General features: G+C 37.8%; 1 protein-coding gene across 2 annotated transcripts; it reads left to right on the top strand.

Moving 5' to 3' along the window:
* Positions 1-1,421: 1,421 nt before the first annotated feature.
* Positions 1,422-23,754, top strand: LOC145772220 (meiosis regulator and mRNA stability factor 1-like). Of its 2 annotated transcripts, XM_082584072.1 has the most exons (11): positions 1,422-1,517; positions 3,952-4,024; positions 4,192-4,244; positions 7,665-7,779; positions 8,018-8,100; positions 8,774-8,900; positions 12,954-13,129; positions 13,910-14,103; positions 16,191-16,290; positions 18,173-18,227; positions 21,898-23,754. In XM_082584072.1, exons 2-11 carry the CDS (start codon positions 3,991-3,993, stop codon positions 22,182-22,184), a joined length of 1,224 nt encoding a protein of 407 aa, XP_082440198.1. In that variant the 5' UTR covers positions 1,422-1,517; positions 3,952-3,990; the 3' UTR covers positions 22,185-23,754. The 2 variants fall into 2 exon arrangements, with proteins under 2 accessions (XP_082440198.1, XP_082440197.1); XM_082584071.1 differs by lacking the exon at positions 1,422-1,517 and having other exon boundaries at positions 3,402-4,024.
* The last annotated feature ends 827 nt before the right edge of the window (positions 23,755-24,581 follow it).

Here is a 24,581-nt window from a genome sequence, read left to right as displayed (position 1 = left end):
AATTTTCCATTTTTGGGCCGAATTTGGTCAAAAAATTTACAAAATTGTTGAATTGCTCTATAGCGCTGTACAAAATGTGGCGATATACACATACAGTTATGATACCACCTGGGAGTAATAATATGCAGCATTATACAGTACGTGCATATGTAATGATATCACTGTTCTAACCATAGAGAGCATGGAGAATAATTATATTGATTGATAGATTGCTCCACCAATCACACGCAACCACACCCACACCTGTTGCCCATCAATAGTGGGCTCAACAGAAAAGTTTAAAGATTGGATTTCATCATTGAGCTATCAAAGATAATCAAACTAGTGTGTATTAAACGAGTGAAGACCTTTTTTTGAAACTCTCTCTCTGATTTGCCGTTTTCGCTACCTTTTCAAAGAAATTTGGCTTTCAAAAGTGGGTGGGCCAGGCCCACCCAGAAAATAAAGTAGGTGGGCCCAGGCCCACGAGGCCCACGTGGTTCCTCCATCCCAGCTATCAAGGCTTTGTCAGTCTGAGGATAAAGATTCAAAAACCAAACCATTTTTTATTTTTACTGCACATCAACCTATCTTGTTTCAACGTAATTTGCCAATGCTTGACATTTGTCAGATTAAGAACACGGGAAGCAGCTGACTCGATGGCTGCTGCAGTCTTTCGCTGCTTACTGTCGTGGAATCTCGATAGTTATGATGCTATTTTATTCGTATTGTTTATAATTGTACCGTACTGAAACAACCCCATATTACCAGCTTTTTTATGTGATCACGTCAGGATGATTGCTCTTTTGAAGTTATAATGTGTTGCACAAGTCAAGTCAATTTATTTTGTTTCAACAGCGTCATATATTAACAAACAAGCAGAGTTAAAGTAATTGTCAAAACAATGTAATGTACAACCATAGATTACTTACTAACTTACAGTGTATGTAAGTAATCTATGGACGGTACAACTGTTAGTTAGATTATTGGCGCAATCAGGATGGTAGCGAAAGACCATAAGCAGTCATCTAGTCAGCCACCACTCCATAACAGTAAATATAACTACACATTCACACACACAGTCAAGTCAATTTATTTTGTTTCAACAGTGTGTGCAGAGGCAGGCACACTACTTCAATGAATAAAAAGGGTTCGCAACTGACATTGAGAAACAACTGCGGTTGTTGTTAGAAACTCGACTCCCTTTTCTTAAATGTTTTAAATTGTTTCACGCTCGGTTGATTTCGAGCACACGGTGTTCGTATTTTGTTGGTGGTAACGACTAGAACATCACACAACTAAGGCAAAAGAGAAAATTGAAAAAAGAAAACTAATCGGGAAAAAACGATGGTTTGCGAAAGAGAGTTTTTTGGCGCTAAAAGTAACTACTTTCAATTCTCTCATTTTGGCAAACCATCATTTTTTCCCCGATTAGTTTTCTTTTTTTACTTTTCTCTTTCGCCTGAGTTGTGTGATGTTCTAGGTTTTTCCTTTGTTGGTCGCTCTGCTGCTGTCTTTTTGCTTCGTCTGCTGTGAAGGTAAGAGCTGCCATTTTTATTGTAATTTTTTGTGTTTTTAGTTGGGTCAATATACTTTTGCTAACCTGGTGGTATTTGAAATAGAGTGAAGTATAGAGCAACTAACACTTAAGCGACCAGACTATGAGAAGTGATCTGCAATTCAGTTCAGACAGTAGTCGAAAACTTTGGCTACTTGTTGGCAACTCGTTGACCATGTTTAGTATCGACCAAATTTTGCCGATATCGATACTCAACAAAATATGGCTGATATCGGCATCGCCTATACCGATATATCGGTACATCTCTAATATAAAGGTAGGTTACCGGTATCCTCTGTATTGCACAGTGTAATCAGTCTTATTTAGGCAATGCAATGGTATGTAACTCTGAGCGTTGCGCAAAATGAAAAAAAAAATGTAATGGTATGATATGTTGTGAAGCATGGTTTGGCTCCAGGTCCCCTGCTGTCACAGACACGCATATTATCCTTGAATAGGGGGGTATCACGATTGCAGGTCGCTCAACGTCGCCTGGTTTTAAGGAAAACAATGTGAACTTGGTTTGTAGGATTGTGTTGCATGGTCATGCACATCCAGACAAGGTATTTGACAGATGAGGTGTAAGTACAGGTACCGGTAGTTGATTAAAGACATGCGATTATGTCTTCTCGCAAGACATTTAAATAGCATGACAAAAAATGCGTCACTTTTTGAGTAGCCTACCAAACTTGTACCGGTACTCTTCTGTTCTATCTCATCAAAAGTAGTTGGTAATCACACCTCCTGCAAAGACTACCTTACCTTGGCATACCACAAAAGAATATGCTTTACTCCCTTGGGCCATTGCATTTAATTCATAGACAAACTTCACCAAGTCTGTGTGTTTTTCACTTAATAAATGCAAATAAGCATATTTACTTGAAAATCAGGAAGCTTCATAGCTTTCAACAGCTTAATTTTTACCCTTTCACTACCTAGCTCCTACAAAGTAAAGTAGAAAAGTTTAATATTTGTTAGCCAATATATGTTAACAGTCTTGTATATATCTTTCAAGCTAACCACATGTTACACCATGAGAAGACAAGCCACTTTTCAGATAAATAAAATTGTACCAAACTTTTACAATTGAATGGTTGGAAATGAACCTTACAAAGTTTTATTCTGCCACCTTGATATATTTATTATGCAAACGCAACTTTGTGTTTTGCTGGAAGATACAAACCTTAAATATACAACATGCATTAGGGCTCTTGGCATATGCGCTTGAAGGGCAACACTAAATGGCGGAAGCGCGGAAATAAGCCAGGCGTGAAATGGCGTATTGTCCGCAGAACTACCAGCGATTTACTGCCGATATAGAAAACGCGGAAATACGATCTTGGCGTCCATATTGTTTAACATAGCGATAACTCAATGATATTTCAACATAAGAAAATGTTCGGTATTGAGTTGTGGCTAAAAATCGCATTTCCGCCTTTTGCCTATCTCAATAAATTCCAGTAAATTTTGCAATTTACTCCAATAACTGTGGAATTAAAACAGTCAAAGTATTTAATGACCTCACAATGGCTTCTAAACAATATCTTTCAATGATATATATTTCAACATAAGAAAATGTTTGGTATTGAGTTGTTAAAAATTGCATTTCCGCCTTTTTCCTGTTTAGGAATCCAAGATCGTATTTCCGCGTTTTCTACATCGGTGTTAAAGCGCTACTTCTGCGGACAATACGCCATTTCACGCTCGGCTTATTTCCGCGTTTCCGCCTTTAAGTGTTGCCCGCGCTTGAACAACGCACTTTATGGACTGCCCTCCATTCAATGGCACCTAATGGATTTAATAATTCTCCAGCAACAAAACTTCAACAATCTTAACCAAACCACCAGGAATAAATTGTCAAAGGCTTTGTCAGTTCGAAGATAAAAGCATTTCGACATTTTGCCAAAGCTATAAAGAAGTAGGTTAACATGAAAGAAGACTACTAGACTACACATGTAACCAAAAACTTGGAACAGCCTATTGTATCCAAATAACTAGGATATATGGACTAAGCAAATATCATGTCACATAAATATTGACCAGGGCAGGGTCAATCCAATAAACCGCATGAAATCTGGAAATGGATCACTTACCAACTTCAGTAAATTTGTTGCGTGTAAACTTTTAAGTAGTCCATCTGACTCCACCGAGGTATACGACTCTACTGATTTACCACTACCTCTTTTTTCATATAGAGTTGTTTAGATCAGTGGAATGCAATTGTGCATACTACACATCAAGTACAAAGTTGGAACTATATGGTATTTCAGCCACATTTGACTAAAGAAAGTCTCTAGAAAATATTCACATTAAACAACATTCTGTAAAGCTATATTATCACTTAAGCAGACCATATTATCTCTTATTTAACTATATTAATACCTAAATCAAAATGAGATGAGCTATATTGCTAGGTTTTTGATTTATCGGAAGTCAAGCAAAAAAAAATTATCATGCTGAAACCTGAAGACAAAGTCAGCACAAGGGGTATGTGAAAAACTTGTGGTTTTGCTTAAACTTTACAAAAACTAAAACAAAAATAAATTTTTTAGACTTTCAAATGTTTGTCAAATATTAAAAAAATGTTTATTGTGCTTACATAAAAAAAAATACTCGCATCTATACCACATGAAAATACAGTTGTTGTGTTTCAGGACCAGTAGGAAAGACTTCTTTCTCATCGTACAAAGTGGAACCTGCTAAAACGGTTTGACATTTTATTAAGTTAGAGCCTATTGTAACAGTTAATTGAAGTAGTGAGATTGCATAGAAAAGAATAAAACAAATGCTTGAGAAAAAAATAATAATTAGGGTGGAGTGAAAAAGACTTTTTTTTTAATTTCAAAAAAACGGTAGTGCTAAAATGAGGGCATATTGCTAAAAAACAACTTTGAAAGTGATTTTGGGGAGTAGGTCTTAATAGGGGCAGGCCTACCCCCACTTTTAGGGACCAAAATCCCCCAAAATTGATAAACGGTCATAACTTTGGAACCAGTTGAGCTAAGGAGTTGGTTTTTGTGCCAAATGATTCAGAACTACCATGTTCCTGTCTGTTCTAAGAGAACTTTTTTCTCTATCTGCATTATGAAAAGAGTTATAATAAATAATGTGATTTTAGCTCTTTATTTTATGTTTGTAGTACTGTATAGGCCTATAGCCTAGACAGTAGGGTTACATCATATATGAAAATATCATGTCATGTTTAGATAATAATGATATATTGATACGTGTATGGCTCCCCAACAAGAAAGTGTTGGGCTGTATGCGCTTGAAAAGTTTGTAGAAAGTTACTTGGTCATTATTAAGGACATTGATAGGCCTACATATAAAACATGGTAGGCTATAGGCCTACAGAATATATAGTACATGACAGCGTAGATTAGAAGTAATGTGAAATGTATACACTGTTGAATAGTTGCTGCTCATAAGAACCAACACAGTATTAAGTAATGGGCAATAAACTGATTTAGTTAACTAACACCTTGCTATAAATAACAATCCTGGGAATTTTATCATTTCAGGCTTTTATGGGTTATACCTGACTATAAATATTGTAAAATATCTTGTCTAATTGCTATTGGTAGTGATTGATTGATTGAATCTTTATCCTCGGACTAGGAAAGCTTCTTGCAGAGCTTAATCCTGGCAGTTTCGCATACTTGTAGAGGCTTTAAATCACTGACGCAGGCCCGCTCACCGAGATTGACAGAGTGAAGTTTCCGATTGTTGAAGTCTTGTTGCTGGGGAACTATTCCATCCATTAGATGCCGCTGAATGGAGAGCAGTCCTTAACGTGCGTTGCTCAAGCGCACACCCCGAGAGTCGAACCAGCGTTGCTTGATCTTGAAGCTTCTTCGTTCCAGAAGTGACGCGCTAACCAATTGAGCTATCGGGGCGGACAAGAGACTTTGCAAGAGACTTTAGAATTTTGGGTGCCTAATGCACAATTTGCGCATTGTAAAATGAATGGCAGTCATAACAAAGTGGAAACTTTACCATGTAAAATGTTAGCTCAGAACAATGTCTATTGCTCAAGATACAATCAAATTGTTCGTTGTCATAAATCAGTTTATCATCCAACAAATTGCCTTTTAGTGTCAAATCGTTTCATGAGTTTGCGAGATCGTAACTTCTGTCGGATTATTCCATCTCTGTTTTGATAATCCGGTGTGCTTGCCTCTGTAACCACTTTGATAAGTCTCTCAACTGCTTGGTTATGACATGGACATGAAAACCTTAAAGGGGTATGGTTTGCCTTTTGTATTTCCTCTAAGGAGAGAGAATGTGTTAGTGGTGGTTTAATCATATCTGGCTCATTAAGGTTTACCAGCTTATAGTAAGATTTTACACTGAAATTGATTTTTGGAGTTAAAAATTTCCTTTGCTGAACTGATCTTGCCGATGACAAAGTTGTTTGATCACAATTTGCATCAGGTTGTTCCAGATAGCCATGCTGAAACTGATTTTTATAACAGAAAACTACGGATGTCTAATTGTCAATATAATTATACTGAAGATACAACTTTTATTTGTTGAAGCTGGTTTTTGAACTCTTGTAAAGCAAAGAAATTACCAACAGCAGCGTAAGAGGATATCCAAAAATTCAAACTGTTAAGTTATTTATCAGTTTGAATAGACTCCATGCTGCAGGTAGCTTACAGTACAATTAACTTATGAGCTAAAATCACACATTTTATTATAACTCTTTTCATAGTGCAGATAGAGAAAAAAGTTCTCTTAGAACAGATAGTAACATGGTAGTTCTGAATCATTTGACACAACAACCAACTCCTTAGCTCAACTGGTTCCAAAGTTATGACCATTTATCAATTTTGGGGGATTTTGGTCCCTAAAAGTGGGGGTAGGCCTGCCCCTATTAAGACCTACTCCCCAAAATCACTTTCAAAGTTGTTTTTTAGCAATATGCCCTCATTTTAGCACTACCTTTTTTTGAAATTAAAAAAAGTCTTTTTCACTCCACCCTAATAATAATAGCTTAGGGAACGTTCAAATATTACGTAACGCTTTTTTTCCGAATTTTTGACCCCCCCTCCCCCATGTAACGACAACGTAACGCTTTTTTCAATCTCCCCCCTCCCCCATGTAACGCTTTTTCACTACGAATTCAGCACGAAAAACTACCATTCCGTACTCGAAAGCGTTACGTAACGCTTTGCTTGAACCCCCTCCCCCCCCGATGTGACGCTAACGTAATGCTTTGCATAAACCCCCCCTCCCCCTCGAAGGCGTTACGTAATATTTGAACGTTCCCTTACATGTACAGTACTGTTATCAACAATGCTCTTCATTATGCTTTATGTTTCAGACTATCTTTGATGAATTCAACATCTTATGCCTTTGTATGCTTGTTAATGTTTGCTAATACATGTAGTTCAATTATTACACCACCCATACCGTATTTACTTGATTGTAAGCCGTGGCTTTTAAAGTTTTTTTTCCATCATGTTTGCGGCTTAAATTCAAGGTCGGCTTACATTTTTTTTGTTTTTGCCTTTTTCCTTGTCGACTTTGCCATAGATGTTTTGCCGTACTGCGTTGTCTGATGCCGACAATTGTAAATTTGTGACGTGCATTTTAAATTGTCACATGCATTTATGACGTGTATTCGAAAGAAAAAAAGGAGTTGTCAGTTTTATTTATGGTACGGTACTTAATGAACTTACCGGTAAATTTGGAGAGTACTGCAGTTTCAGCTTTGCGTGTAAACAGTATTTGCGGCTTACATTCAAGGGCGGCTTACATTAAATTTTTAACACTATTACATGCTGCTAACAATCAAGGGCGGCTTACAATCAAGCGCGGCTTACAATCAAGTAAATACGGTAGCTAATGATATTCGATGTTACTTAGCTTTCTATGTTGAATGAAATATGATCAAAAATTTATTATATATACTTTACTGAAAATGACATTTAACAATTTATAATACTGCATTTAATGTAACACAATAAAAAAGTATGTTAAACTCGCTAAGGTTACTCTGTTTTATTTCTCTTTTCTAATAGAAGTTGCAACATTTATCTGATGAATGTGAAAAGTAAAAACAGAATCATACAAGATGTTTTATTGCTTCACTGATGTTTTGCTCATTTTGTACAAATTGCAGCAGCCTTTTCAAAGGAGTTCTATCGGATATTTTTGGGACATAGAAAACTGCCAAGTACCTGCAAAAAAGTCAGCTTTTGACCTAGTTAGGTTGATACGACAGCACCATGGTTCAGGTATGAAATGACAGGAAGGTTTTGTCTGTTTAATTATATATTTTTGAAAGAGAGATGTCGTAATGACTTGATTTGTATCATTTTTAAGAAAAATTGGTGATGTATAATTGTATATACAGTATGTAAATTGTAACTCTACCCTAATCTAAGGAATTCAGCTTAAATACATTTTCAAAAACATTTTTTCAGTGTGTACCGGTAGATTAATTTTTTAGGTTACTTTAAAGTTTATTTACAGGTCTCAGTGAAAAGGTTTTTAGAACAGCAGTGGACGCAACAAAACTTAGTGAAAAACTACAAAAAGATCTTGATGATGCGAAAGTAAGTGGAAATTTTACAAGCCAGGATGTTTTTTTTCTGGAAAACCAATTTAAGTCGATGGAACTGATGTACAGCCTTGCAACTTATAGAACAGTAAAATTTAAATCCTTATGGTATTTTATTTAAACTTTGTAGTTGGTAGTTATGGTGGTTTGTGGGCTCAACATGAATACATCTGCTGTTGTGTGATTTATGTTGAAAAGAGTTTTGGTCCATGTGAAATAGTTAGTATCTCCATTTTGGCACGTAACTTTAGGGACTCAATGTCCCAAATCAAGGGCTTAACAAACATATCTGAAAAAAAAGTTTTTTTTGACATGTTTCCACTCACCAATTTGTGGTTGCTTCCAATCAAAAGAAAAAAATCAGCAACTTCTCAAGTAGCCTACATGCAGCTCCACATACGATTTTTTTTATTTTTTATTTGTTGGCTTATTATAATTATATAAACCAGCTTGTATCCTTTGTTAAATCTTTTCTGTTACATCATGGGCCAATCTAACAAATGTTTGCAGAGACACTTTCTCTTTTTGCTTAAAGTAAAAAAAAATGTTATCATTCCATTTTTTATTGTATAATCATACGTTTATGCTGATTTAGAGACCTATTTCTGTTTCTGACGTTTTGTGGTTTTGGAAAATAGCTGTTATGGAATTCCACGTTTTATACGCAGGTTGAAATTTGTCATGTGAAGGCAACTCAAAAAAATGCGGCTGCAGACAAGTTGAAACGTGACATTCAATCTTTTGGAGAACAGTGGGATGTTTTTGGAATGAGTGTGACTGTTGTGATTATCACAGGTATTATGCTTCATGTTTTTAGTCTGCATTCCACATGAAAGGTCACGGTCTTATACTCACTACTCAGTCACTGATCCTCTTGGAGAGAAAATAAGGTTCTCATATAATCAATGCTTAGCCTCTGGCGCTAATGAGAGTGAGTGGAAAGTTCCTTTCCTTTAGTAATTATGCCCACCCAATTTGATACACCATGGGTAGAGAGGTGAGTGGTGGTATTCAACAACTAGGTTAACCTCAATCCAGGTTTGATTTATTGGAAAGCAAACGCTTTGTCTGTTGCGCCATCCCACCATGAACATCACAAAACACTATTTTGCATATTGTTTGATACTAAATTCGTTTGTCAAGTAGTGTTCTCACTTTGTCACAATTAACTTAATTAAGGTATTGATTCATTTTGTTATGTGATTATTTTGGTACCTTGCCTAGTTATCTCGACTAAAGTATATATTTTTAAATCATGGCTAGTTGGTTGCAATAGCACAGCATTTATATTAGACAAATGATAACTGAACAAGCGGTGACAACAAGGGCAAGATTGGGCTGGGCAAAGTTCAGGAAATGTGGGGAAATGTTGCATGGCAGAAAATTTTCACTAAGGATGAAAGGAAAAGTATATCGGAGCTGTGTGCGGCCTGCAATGCTATATGGTAGCGAGACATGGGTATTGAGAGAGAGTGAACTGGAAATCCTGAGAAGAACGGAAAGGTCAATGGTGAGAGCAATGTGTGGGGTGAAAACGAGAAGGGAAAAAAGGACTGAAGAATTGTTGGATATGCTAGAGATGAGAGAGACCATAGACCAACTGGCAAGGGCAAATGGAGTAAGATGGTATGGGCATGTGATAAGGAGAGAGGAAGGAAGTTTTCTTAGAAAGGCACTAGATCTAAAGGTGGATGGGAAGAGCCAGTTTTAATCTCAAAGGGAGCCGACTTTTCTCTTTGACTCTGAATTGAACCGGTTAATCCCCACTAGAAAATAGCCCACTGCTTGCAAGTTGAAACAAGCCGAAAAGTTGTCTAATTGGAAAATTGGCTCAAAATAATCATCATAATCCATCGTCGGTTTGTTCCCCACTAGTGGGGGTGGCCGATTGTTTCCGCGCAGCAATTGTTTTAATTCCTTTTCTCCATTTCACCTTGTCCCTTGCATCTTCCTCCTTCAGTCCGACTTTTTTAAATTCATCCTTCACTTGTTGTTTCCACGTTCTTCTTGGACGACCGCGTTTCCTCTTCCCATCCACCTTTAGATCTAGTGCCTTTCTAAGAAAACTTCCTTCCTCCCTCCTTATCACATGCCCATACCATCTTACTCCATTTGCCCTTGCCAGTTGGTCTATGGTCTCTCTCATCTCTAGCATATCCAACAATTCTTCAGTCCTTTTTTCCCTTCTCGTTTTCACCCCACACATTGCTCTCACCATTGACCTTTCCGTTCTTCTCAGGATTGCCAGTTCACTCTCTCTCAATACCCATGTCTCGCTACCATATAGCATTTCAGGCCGCACACAGCTCCGATATACTTTTCCTTTCATCCTTAGTGAAAATTTTCTGCCATACAACATTTCCCCACATTCCCTGAATTTTGCCTAGCCCAATCTTGCCCTTGTTGTCACCGCTGCTTCACATCCACCACTTCCATTTATCCGATCACTCAGATAACAGAAGTCTGTCACTGTTTCGATGCCATGGCAGAACTCATCATCATGGCCTTCCACTTCATTCCTTCCTTTACTGCATTTCCCACAAACAAAACACTTCGCCAATCTTGTTGCGGCTCTCTTGACATTAGCACATCGTGCATGTACCCACTTTCCACATTCCTTGCATTGCATTGAATTTCTCATCACTCTCTTGCCACATATTCCACAGGGATCTACTTTGCTCTCAACAACTGTTCCTTCTGCTCCACTCACCATCACTTTTGTTTTTTCAAGATTCACCTTCATACCCTTGGTTTCAAATGCTTCTTTCCATTTCTCAAACTTTCTCTCCAGTCCCTCCATACTATTACTTGTCAAGACCAGGTCGTCTGCATACAAAATTTCACTCAATAAGCCCTCCCTCACTCCTTCAGTTACAACGTCAACCACAATAGCAAATATCAGAGGTGACAAAACTGATCCTTGGTGTACACCAACCTTCACAAAAAACTCGTTTGAATAATTTGATCCAACTCTCACTTTTGTTCTTGCATCCTCATACATAGACATCACAGCTCTCACTAATACCTCCGGTATACTTCTTTTCCTCATTGCCCACTCCATCACTTTCCTTGGTACTCTGTCAAATGCCTTTTCTAAATCGACGAAACACATATATAGTTTTCTCTGCTTCTCTCGGTATTCCTCCTGCATTTTTCTCAATATAAACAGAGCATCCACTGTACCTTTTCCTGGCATAAATCCAAACTGCATATCATTTAATTTCACCAGTCCAATGTTCTCAACCTCTTTTTTAGTATTCGCTCCACAATTTTCATTCCATGCTCTAGTAGTTTTACACCTCTATATGCACTGCAACTTCTCACATCCCCTTTTCTCTTGAACAGTGGAACAACAGTACTATGCTTCCACTCCTCCGGCATTTCCTCTCCATCTAATACCCTTTGGCTAAGTTGTAGCATTACTTCAATTCCCAACTCTCCACTTGCTTTTATCATCTTTACGCTCACTTCTGATGGACCGGCTGCTTTATGCAGTTTCATTTGCCCCATTGCCTCCACCACTTCATCACGAGTAACCTTTCCCACTGGACCCTCCACCAGATCAACCTCTGTCATATGATCCCATACATTCTCCTTATTCATAACATTTTCCATATGTTCCTTCCACACTTCTCCTCAATGTCATTAAATAATTCAAAATGCTATGTAGTAGTAGGCCTAGTAGTCCAGTTTTAATCTGGGGATTGATTGATTGAATCTTTGTCATCTGGCTGGGAAAGCTTCTTGCAGAGCTTAATCCTGGCAGTTTGTAGAGGCTTTGAATCACTGATGCAGACCCGGACACCGAGATTGACAGAGTGAAGTTTCCGATTGTTGAAGTCTTGCTGCCGGAGAGTTATTCCATCCATTAGATGTCGCTGAATGGAGAGCACTCCTTAACGTGCGTTGCTCAAGCGCATTACCAAGGGTGGTCGGATCCACCTCCATCCTCCACACCAATTACATTCACACCAATCTGTATAAAGCAGGGGTTCTTAAATTCGGGTCCGTGGACTAGTTTTAGGGGATCCATGAACGCCCAATGGAAATCTTAGTGTATAATTTCAAAAATGGAATAAATGCCTTCACCGTTGCTTTCTTAGTTATTTTTTAAATCACCATTTCGTTTTCACGTAAGCATCATGTCTCACTTCCGTACACCAATGCAGATCTCACGCAACTAATATAAATTCTTCCTCTCATTTTCAACAAAAATCCTTTACCCCATAACAACTCGACACTCTCTGAATTTCACCCAACCAAATCTTACTTAGTAACACGATTAGTAACAAATTCGTGTCAAGTTGTCTAGTGGTGAGATGTCCTTGCAACAGGTCGACAACAACAAGATGTCGTTTACTGTTGGCTCGCGTTCATTTTTGGATTGAGACCAGGTGATGTGAAGCAAATGGAAAATGTCTCGGCCTGTTATCTATGTCTAGCTACTACTGCCAATATCTCATATGTTTGAATAAATTTTCTTCACTAATTTTCATTGTTAACGATAGAAGCATAGCTTTTGCAAGAAAGTTCTGTGCTGTTACGTTACTGTTTGGCCTACCCATACATGCTACCGCAACCAACAATGAAGATTAAATTAGTTAGGACATGACATTCAAAAATAGTCATACCGAAGTGTGAGCCAATGTATAAATCGCCTAACGACAAAGTGTGAACCTCAACTTGACTTACTTCAAAGGGATTGTGCCAAAATGTCATGCTCTGGTGTTATTGGACTGCTATTGCATTGGAGTAAAAATCCAGAAATTTTTTTACAAAATTTTTAACTTAGTCTCGTAGTGGCCATCCCTATAAATGGCATGTTAATCATGAGGTGTGATTCCGCAGGCAATCACTATTTTATACACAATATTCATGATCTGATCAACAAGTACCAGCATAAAGTTGTTTTGATACACAAGAGAACATCACAAGAGGATTTGATTAAAGCGGCATCCGAAGCACATGTCTTTGAGGAGTTATTGGATGGTTGCAAAATTTTTGGTCCATCCTCTAAGTCTAAGGTAATGCAAACTTATCTTTAAAACTTTTTCAACATTTTGATTCTCACAACTGAACTTTTTTTAGTTTCCATTATGTTTTATCGCTGAGAACGCATTGCTTAATTCTGAGTAAGATTCATGACTGTGTTCACTGTATGCTACCCTAAAGTTCGTACTCTTAATATTTTTGGATAGTTATTTATTTAGTGCAATTTTAGTGTCAATATCTGCTTTGCCTTAGGTGGCATTAGATACTTAGTATTAAAGGAATCCCAAGTACAATGGCAGTGTGCAGACTGATGACAAGTTGTAAAATTTTAATACAAATGACGAGGGAATACAAATGCATTTATTTTTGCACGAGTCAGTTCAATCATAAAGAGCTGAAAATCGTTTTTGATCTAATAGCAGGCAGTTTATCTTCAGTAAACTTTCTTCAAATACAATCAAAAAGGCTGCATCATGCTTGAGCCAGCGTCTTGCTGAATGGAACATAATGACCATTTAAGTACTGAACACATGTAGACTATTCCCTGAGCTTAATCTACCTTCGATATGGCAAGACATCTACGGACGGTTTCGTCACTAAATTTTTCTGATCCTAATTTTTTTTTATTAAGTAGTGAATGGCTTGTACGGAATAATTTAGCAGTCAGAAACAGGCAAGCCACGTCACAAGCTCCATAGCAATTCAGAAAGTTTGGACTAAACTACGTTTTACGTACCGTAGTCTAACTAATTGCAAATAGAAGGATTTGACTTTTACTCAAGTATAATCTTGGTTTACACAACACTTTACAGAAAATTTGTGAATCTCTGTCGAAATTGTATGTTTCCAATCTTCCTACAAGCATACCGGACACTCTTCCAGAAGACGTCGATCGCGAACTTGAGAATCAGCTGAATTGTTTGTCAGACAATTGTGATGGCAGAGTTCTCAATGTGAAAAATGGTCTTGCCACATTATCCTTTCCAAATGACACAAAAGCACAGAGGTATTGTTTTGTCGCTTCTGGCTTTTTATTAAACCGGGTCTTTTCATTTATTTTTTCTTATCTTGCTTAGGTTTTTTTAGTCATTATTTTTTATTCTTTTTTTATGTTATTTTTTCATTTTTGATGGTATACAGTATTCCAATCGTTTCATACATTTTTCAAGCAACAACTGTTTTCAGTTATCATAGCAAAGAACTGCAAAAGTAAGTGTAAAATTTTCGCGTCTGAATGACTTATTATGAATTAGTTAACTGCAGTTTTGATTATGTTTTGCAAGTCAGAAGTGTTATTGCATGCTCAGCAAGTGGTACCAATGAACCACTCAACTTCAAGTTGTGAGGATGAGGACTGTTTGGATGATGAGTCTTGGAAATGGTCCCAGTTGTGACCATGTAAACCTGGGGTTTTTTTTCGGTCATTGATGTCTTGATTATTTGAGAGCAAACATTTTAGAGAAGCATAAGTACAGATTTGTTAACATTTAAAGACAAGCACAAAAAAACGACTTACATCTCTAATCACCGGGGTTGCCATCGACAGGGACCCCAAAATAAGGACAACCTAAAAATAATTTTCATACGAAACAGACGTTTTTGAACAAATCTTTGCGCTTATACGAGTTATGATATATCAAAGGCTATAGTTTTTTGCCAGAAACGATCTGTTCCAGCAACTCCTTGTTCGTAGATATTTTCTGCATTTTATGACAGCTCAAGTCTAGACTTACCTTTACATGTAGCTAGGAGATTTAACTGTCATTTCACTAAGTCTGCTACTTTTCTTGGTTCACTGAGCCGAAACAAGAGAGAACACCTGCTCCACAAACGCATTACTGACCGGAAGAGAGACGATGACACTAACCAGCTTGTAGAGCAACAGAAAATTTTCGTCTCTACTGAAGATCTTCATCCGCTTGTCCTCAGGTTCATCCTTGCGGAACACAACATCTGGAATCTTCTTGAGCAGAGCAATGACAGCCGAGACCTCATCGAAGAACTCATGCTTCATTGCCATTGGCGGATCAATTTGTTTTGCTAACCCCTTAACTTTCTCATACTCAATTGTTTGATCTCTTAGCAGGGTCCAGTAGATGTGTGTTGGAATGTTGGATGCTTATCAAAGTGATACCACTCACTGATATATTCCAAAAAAAGATATAGAATATTTGTAAGTGTTAAAAATAAGACGAAATAAGGACTCAGGTCAAAAACAAGAACATTCCTTAGAAATAAGGACAATTAATTTTTCTAAGATGTTTCCCTATAAAATAAGGACAAATCTTAGAAATAAGGACGGTATGGCAACCCTGCTAATCACACTGCAACAGGTCTAAAGTTAGCACGCTTGAAACAAAGACTCGTCCACAGAATTCCTCTTGTGACGTCACAGAGATCGCTAAAGATAAAAGGAGTCCGATTGCCGAGTTTGCTAGAAAATACTGTGTTGTGTAATAAAGCACTAATAAACTCCGAGTTTAGTTAGACTTGCGAACAGTTGTGAGATTAAACCAAACAGTTGTGAAGCCCAGGTTAGCACATGCACATTGCACGGGTCTGCTACTATTCGGTGAGTCTGATTCGGTGAGTTCCTAACCCCTAACCCTAACACGGCAATGATAATTAGGCTACGGTAACCAATAATTTAAAAAAAAAAAATTAAAAAATCCCCCCTTAAGGGATCGGACTCACCGAAACGGGCCATTGCGACATTGCACAATCCCAACAATAACACCTGATCACAATAAATTTCTTTTGTTGAGCAAGTTGGTTGAAACTATCAAACGGATAATCGTATCAAAACGTCTGACAAATGGCTGATACGATTAATCGATTTCTTCTGGTATTGGAAGAATAATTAATGTTAAATCTGCTTATGTACGTAGATTTACTAGAGGCTTTCTGCTAATATATAAAAAAAACCTTGGCGGTATTTTCCTAAGTGTACTGCCACAGTACTTTTCTAAACAATAATTTAGTTATCCCAAGCTTGTCAATTATACTGCTATGTCATAGGTTTTCAAACTTACGTAAAATTGTGCAGATTTTTACCGTTGTTATATCGTCATATTTGTACATTCTTATTTCTAGAGCCCTTTTCCGTCTGTCTGGAGAGCGTATCTATGACTCCATTATCACTGTCTCAGATGAACCTCCTAAACATTGTGAAGCACCTTTTGTCGAAACGCAGGTACATCAATTTACACATAATACAACGCTTCCTCGATTATCCGTACCTCCATTATCTGGTCACTTGATTTTTTTACAACATTACAAAATTTTATGGTTTTCAAGTCGTTGCACGAATTGTTTCAGACAAATTTGCTTTACGATAAATCCAATCATGGATGCATCACTTTCAATAACGCAGCATTGCGTCACCATTAAAACAATCGGAGTTGCTTTCCTGCAGTGGAGTCAGCTATAGAGTTGTAACTACTGTACATTATGCTTGACCAGCGTAGGCCTATGGGCATTAAAGTTTTAAAATGGCTTCTTGTTTGAAAGGTTACGTAAAAAAGTTGTTGTATCTGTTGAAGACAAGCTGAAAGTAGGCTATGTGATACAGTACGGAAAAAATTCCAAACAATGCTCGTTGCATCAATAAAAAAAAGAACAGTCCAAAGAGGACAGGGAACCAAAAGTACTTTTGATGTTAAAAAACTGCTCAGCTTTGTCGAGTAAAGTTGTATTTGAATAAGAAGATGACTTTGTCGCAATATGATATTGAATGGGTGACGTTAAAGATTTTTGTCGTGTCCAGGCTTACGCCCAGTTGTTGAAGATTTAGATTAAGTGGACGAAAAGGCAAGGAAGCTAATCTTCGTGTCCATCTTCAGGCATACCTTTGAGTGACCGGCCAAAGACATAGTCGCATTTTCATGAGCGGCGTTTAATCGACACTTTTGCTAGTGCTAATCACTTGACTATGTAACCGACACGAACAGCCCACCTCCGATATTGATGGCTGGTTGTACAATACAGAATAGTCGGTTTTGTTTTAACATAAGAAAAAAATGTATGTGATCATGAAATGAATACAGAACATTCAATGCAAAAAGCACATTGCCTTGTTACAATATTCAACTTTTCCAATTTCTATACTGTATTGTAGCCTACCATTTATATGTTGTTGTTTTTTTTCTTGACTAAAATATAACAATTCAATTATCCGTTTTTTTGCTTATCTAGTCAAATTTTTGAAACTATTGTCCCAACTAGACCGGATAATCGAGGACGTACCTGTAGGCCTACTGTATCAGACTATAGCCAATGACAGTGGGACGTCACTGATTTATTTCAGCCGCATTGGAATTATGGGAATTTAGGTGTTTTCCTTTTACCTAACAAATTTTTTTTCGTGATTTTCTTAAGCTTTCGTTTTGTTAATCTTCAACCGTATTTAATGAATAATCTCTGTCCATGTTGCTTCAAAGAAGCCGGGTTCTCCCAAAACATCAGTGTTCTTCTATCTTCTTCTGTGTTTCTAGGGTTCTTCTATCTTCTTCTATCATAATTTCCGAGGCCGTACCCAAACCCTTCATGAACACCTTCATAACCTTCACTATCTTTTCTTGCATGGCGACAAAAATCACCCAGCACTAGACATTTTTCATGTTCTTGTAACATTGTCATATACAAACTGTCATAAAACAAGTTCGTTTCTTCACTGCTACAACTGCATTGGGGAACATACAAGATTACAAAGGTTACAATTTCATTTCCCAATTGCCAGTTCAACCGCTATAATTCTGGAATTACATGTCGTACTTCAATCGCACTGTTCACCAAACCCATTTTTACCATCATTCCAACTCCACCATGACCAGTAGAATTTCCACTTCAAATCAACTTGTATATTTCTTGAACTTGTATTGTCTCATGATTTTTATATAACTTCTTGCAATCCCGCTACACCCACTCTACTGAGTATATGGATCGCTGGTGCTTGTGTGAGAAAGAAACTCTAAGGTAGGCCATGGTTTTGTTGTATTTACAGATGCAACAATCTTTTTTGAATAAGGTCAGCAGTTAATACATAAAATTATAACAAGATGCGAAATTTTGTCTAGATTTCATCTCCGAGCACTTCACACCCACAAGGATCCGTTCAAGAAGACAATAATGGTAATTTGTTTTATTTGTTGACCATCGCAGAAGACTCAATGTTTATTGTATCTCGGTACTAAAGCATGAGAGTAATAATGTTGCTTTGAAAAAATATAATCATATAATCCGAAGTAACGCAAAGGCAAAATAGGAGTTTGTTTTTTCGATCATTTTGGTGCGAGAATGATGAAATAAAATAGTAACGAAACTTATGTAAAGTTTTCATGCATTGTTCTGATTGCTTGGTAACAACTGGCTCTGTGACTTAAAATGATCGGGAGGTAAGTCAGGTTTGACCTCTGATGACCTTGAGAGGTCAATGACCTAAACATGGCCTAAATTACAGTTTTTCACGATTCCGGTACAGTGTGTTTGTCTCGGGAATTATTTGAAAGACATGTTATGATAATTTGCTGCAATGTAATGTTTAATGTACATTAGACAGAGGCTATAAAAGCTTGAAGTACAGTGAGGCCAGGCTGGGCCTCAAGACACATAAATAGTACATATCGGTAATGAAATACAGACGAATTAGCCATATTGCCGCATAAATCCCGAAGTGTGTCATCGCAGCTAACAGTCTCTTGAACATGCACATGATACAGTGCACTTCAGTGCAGCCTTGGTGCACTTGCTGCAGCCGGTACATCCCTTCTTGCAGTTGCAGTGGATCAGTTCTTGGCAAGATTTTGATCCCTCTGACAGTGTCGTCCAGAGAGGCTGCCACCCACAAGCCTCCCATGTCCAGCCCCAGTCAGATGGGCTCGGAAACTTGGGATTCAGGACCAGAGTTTGGTTCCAGCAGTTGGCCTGGAAAGATGCCCGCTTGATGTGTTGCTGGAGTGCTGCCTGTGTAGGAAGGATGTTTTCTAGAGCCGTCGATTTGTGTGCGAAGAGCTGTTTCCTAGCGTCTTTCACTTCCTGGTAGCGTCTTTCACTTCGAAGATGTCACTGGTGCGGTCATACATCAGCACGACGAAGTGCTCCAGCAGTGACATTGACACCTCACTGACATCACTTCGCATGTGTAGTAGTTCTTCGAAGGCATCAGTCACCTCTGGGAAAACTGTCCAAATCTCCCAGGCAGTCTTCTTCCCTCTGCCAGCGAATGCAGACACAGTGTCGCACCTTGTGAGGGCATGAAGGCCGCAGGAGAGTATCACGTCGTCTGGGGTTCATGGCGGCAGCCAAGCGGTGAACAGTTATGTACTGGAAGCTGGACCCAGTACCAAGAGCTATCCACAGCTCGTCATGGTTAATTTGGTTGAAGGAAGCCACAGCCAGTACCATGACATCAGTATCTACACAGTGTGTATGGTCACCTTCCTCTTTCCACATGTAGAAGCATGCGTGTATCCGCCTCCTCCTGAGAACATGGGGAGAGGTTGGGCAAGTAGGACTCGACAGGAGAGCACAGGACATCAATTTATTTCACAGGTCGCATACATTTTCTTGCCATCAGCTATTGGAAGGTGAATGGTCTCTCGTGACAAGAAACCAAAGAGTTCAGGCTTGTTTTGTTCAACACAAAGGAAGTCCTTCCAGTTCTTAGGCATAACTGTAGAAGAAGCCACTCTTTCCAGTTAAGTGAAGATTTAAGGTGCAAAAACTGTGTTCATATACTCTTCAAAGGTCTTTTCCGCTATAGGATTAAACATTTGAACAATAGCTGCCCCATCAAGGATTATGACATCAACCACATGAGCTCTTGTAGTTTCAGTTTGATCTGATTTCAGGCAGTGTAGTAGATCTGCTTTGACTCCAATGCGCAGTTGGCCTCCTGTTGATAATGAAGGTGGAGCTGCCTGGTTCTCATTGGAGAAGAACTGGCCAAGATCCCCGTCACGTGATTGGCATGCAGTATACAGCCTCAAGAAGAGACTACAGTCACTCTTCACTGCTGCGAGTTGCATCTTCTGCTTTGACTGCATGTTGGTCTGTGGCCGACTGAAGAGCGGCAAGTTTGCAGCTTCCAGAAAGCGTAAATAGAAATCTGAGATTACTGCCTTAAGCACTCTTCTCCGTCAGGGATTTCCCCAGCCAACCTGCCGAGAGACAAATTGGTGCACCAGCTAACACAGCGAGCTCTATTGGATGAATATCATCCCTTAAATCAGTTGATTCTTAAGGAACAACTTTATTTGGTACCTCCACGTCTTAAATCTTGCAAACCCTTTTATCATGCTACAGATCTTTATGATTCTAATTCAACCTTCAAAGAGTCTGGAGTGAACGTTGCGATCCGACTACAGGACCTGAGCAGTTGACAGTATCTCCAAAAACACCTCACTCCCACCAGGATCAGAAATACCCTGCAAAGATTGGGTATAGCTCAATCGTCTTCGCACTGGAGTGGGACTTTTTACTTATATTATGTTTCACTGGGGTCTTGCCAAATTGTCATTCTGTGTATGTGGAGCAGCCTTTTAAACCGCACAACACATCATTCATCACTGCCCGATTGACGGACCTCAAAATGGAAATACCAATCTTACAGCGCTTGATAGCAACACAGTTCAATGGCTGCAGTGCCTGGATGAAATAATGTGACTACTATCACCTCATACGCAAGAAGAAGAGAAGCACACTTGAAGTTCAGAGATGCATCCAGCCTGAAGGTTTTGTAATGATTCAAAGAGTAGAGCTTCATCATTTCTCTTGGTTTCTTACTGAAGAGTTGGTTCTTCTCTCACTCTTTAGCAATCTATCTTGAGTGTTTGCAACAGTGAAAAATATAAAATGCTTGAAAAACTATTTTCATGCAGAAAAAAGTTTCATTTTGATAAAAGATTTGGGAACGGATTTGGCAAGCCTACATTGTCACAATGCTACAGTAGGCTACTTTGATTCTTTGGCTTTATTTATTGGTCCATCATCGTGGAACTTCTTTAAAATTTTAAATATTGATACTCAATTTTTTAAATGTCTAGTTAAAGAGTGGGAAGCATGCTCTGGTTTTGAGTAAGTATGTGGAAAAGTGAAGAGCGTTATGGTTGTCAATGATAGCGCTAAAAGAGGTGTCAAGCTATCATATGACTTTCTGCAGCTATAGATGAGGAAACATATCAAGACGTTTTACAAGTCGTGGAAAACGATAGAGTTAGAATACCTGATCAGCGAAGCTGAAGAAAAAATTCGCAAGCATGTTTTCTTCACTTAAACTGAAGTTAAATTTTAATGTTAATAGATTGTTGAAGTTTACACTGACTAAGGCATTTTCGCAACTGAAATGGTACGCAAAAATTCTAATATTGTAGTGCAACAAAACCGAATCGCAAACTCTGCAGTCTTGGCAAAAACAACTTAGAAAAATGGGTTTGTGTGTACACTGTACAGGCTGAACAATTTGCTTCAAAACAGGATATTCATTCTTCCGATTCAGAGTATCGGTGTTCTCAGCTTAACCCAGTTTGTTTGTGCCCAGCAGAAGGATGAATGCAAACACAATGAATTGCCTATGAAGTGATGAGGCATTTTCGATAAGAAGAGTGGTTATAATAAAACTTTGTTATTCTTTTTTCAACAACAACAACCATAAGTTTATGTGATATATAACTTCTTAATCGTTTACTTGGGTTACTATTCTTATTTACTTAATCCTGACTGTTAGATTTAAAAGTAACTAGTTGTAAAATTTGCTTGTATTAAAACAATTGTCCTGCAAAGATTTAAATGACAATACTTTTAGATGGCGCTACATCATCAGTGCAATTCCTTACTATTCCAATGCAATCACAAGACGATTTGGCGTCAGAATACGGTGACGTTGGACCTGAAATAGACCCTTCTTTTTCCGATGGTTGTTGGAAAGATAACGAAAATGTTAATTCTCAGACAGTGGCAGAATTTATGACAACAATGCGGAATGAATTTAACAAGCTGTCTGTGTCTCTGAAAGAAGAAATTAAAACATTACATGAAAAGATAAATAATGTTTCATCTGACAACCAATCATTGAGAAGTAGAGTGAAATAGTTAGAAGAGAAGGTTGAATGGGAAAAGGAAAAAGAACATTTGTTGTCTCACGTACATGGCTGTGATAAAAAAGAACACAAAAACAAAATAAAACGGTTGCAACTTAACAAAGAAGCTTTGCAAACAAAGCTAGAACAGTTGGAAAGAGAAGTGGAACAACTAAGATATCAAAATCATTGAACTTTTGTTGATAACTGTTTAGTGGTATCAATGTGTCTGTATCTTGTGTCTATCTAGTCATTCTAGTGTGTCTGTATTTAGTGGTATCTAGTGTCTGTATTTGTTCTTGGGTATGATGAGCTTAGCTACTTTACTTGCTTGTTTTGTGGTTAGGACGGGGTGATTAAAACCAGGGATATCTAAAGAAGGGGATACGAAGGCTTTTAATACATCTGACAATAGAAGGGCTTCTGTTTATTGTAAATAATCTCTATTTACCGTAAAATGACAATTGGCACCGATAGTAGTTTAATATAGCATCAGTCCTTGATACTAATTGCATACTCATTAAGGTGTTTCATTTTTTCACCATTTTTGAAATTCAAAATACCTGGGGTAAACTTTTTACCCCAAATACCACCAGATGGGACCCCAGGCATTTTGAGTTTCAGAAATGGTGAAAAAATGAAATACCCTTATGCTCATGGTGTACTTGCTTTACATCTAGCCTACTGCAAACTTGCAAAGGCTTTGTTAAGAAAAAAAAACAGCTTACTGGTAACTTTTCAACTGTCTTTTCAAACACGTATTCTTAAAATATGCTCTATGATGTGACATTTGCTAACTGTTTTCTGTAGCTGACTGTACCAGCTGCACAGCAAAACTTTCTGCAATTGTAAAAAAAATCGCATGTTTAACGCGTTACAAACTACCGCCCTGGTAGTGTCACAAGAATAAGGCAATCGCTGTGAGCCTTCGCACCCCCTTCTTTAGATATCCCTGATTAACCCGTTTAAGTGCGGAATTAAATTTGCGAAACTTCCCTTACTGTGCGTATTTAATTTGATCACTCGCAGTATTTTTCGTTGCATTATTGCTTGCTAGGATATTGGGGAACCCCCACGACGCAGCACAATATTCTTTTGTTCAGCAATTTCCTTTTACGTATATTGCTTTACTTTTTCATCGACTATTGCGGAGACGTCTCCGGCTGGACTATTGTGTTCTGGTGTATCGCATTACTCAAGTGATTATGCCTTTCACCCTTGTGAAGTTATTTAGCTATTTGTTTATTATGAAGAACAAAATAAATCAGTTTACAGAACAGAATAATTTCTAAGCATTTATAGGACACTAAACAAAGTTCACGTAAGTTTAGTTTGGAAATATTCAAACGGTATCATTTTCTGATGCTTGTTTTAGCAGCAACACAAAACCCTATCGTTTTGTTGGCTATATGTTACAAAATATGTTTTCGAACACAACAAAATATTTCTGAAACTGCTTGCAACATTACATCAAAATGACTTCACACTGACTGAACGCGCATGATGTGGTTCGAATTTTATACACCGGAAGGAAGCCATTTCAGAAAAAAAAGAAAACATTTAGGATGAAATCTTTTTATTCTTGCAATTGTGGTTATATTGTAGGTGAGTGCAGAAGCTACCTAATATTGTAATAGAGTGGTATAGGGATTAATGATTTCCGTCAGGCTGCAATCGTTATTGTAGTGTAAACAATGCATCTATGTTTCTTCACACGTCATAATTGCGCATTCCAGACAAAGCGAAATTAAAAGTGCCATGAATAGCTGCGATCACGAAAACGACAATTGTCGTCTTACGAACAGCAAGAGCGACTGTCTCGGACGACAATTGTCGTCATACGAACAGCAAAAGCGACTGTCTCGGACGACAATTGTCGTCATACGCACTTAACAGGTTAAAACCACTGATGTTTGTAAATGCTTTTATACAGAAGCAAAGATATAGATTTTTTAAAGTAGTAACTAATGTCATATTGATGTAGAAAAATACCAACCTGTTGAAATTTTTGATACCTCACACTCCCATGACTTCTTACGCGCACCTTTTGGCATTGGTCGCTTGCAGTGATTCTTTCACTCAAACAAAACGTTTTGTTCCAGCGCTTTTGTGTTGTTCGATTGTAAGGAGACTTATTTTCTCCAATATTTATTATTTGTGTATCTTTTTTACTCTTGTAAAAGTTTTTCATCCATACGATGTCACGAATAAAATTATATCTCAAATCGGCATAATAACGTGACATCATTTAAGATTCTAAACATTTTATCGAATAATGAATTAACAAATTCAATCGTCACAAGTGGTTTGGTTGTGGTAAACAAATACGTTTTGACTTTATAGCTCAGTGGAACAAAATATTCATTAATTGATATGTAATATATGTAGTAGGATGTTTCATTTTTTCACG

This window comes from Aplidium turbinatum, chromosome 6 (assembly GCF_918807975.1).
Source record: "Aplidium turbinatum chromosome 6, kaAplTurb1.1, whole genome shotgun sequence".
Taxonomy (NCBI): Eukaryota; Metazoa; Chordata; class Ascidiacea; order Aplousobranchia; family Polyclinidae; genus Aplidium; species Aplidium turbinatum.
Note: the sequence above shows the minus strand (reverse complement) of the source record. Positions and strands in the feature narration are given on the sequence as shown.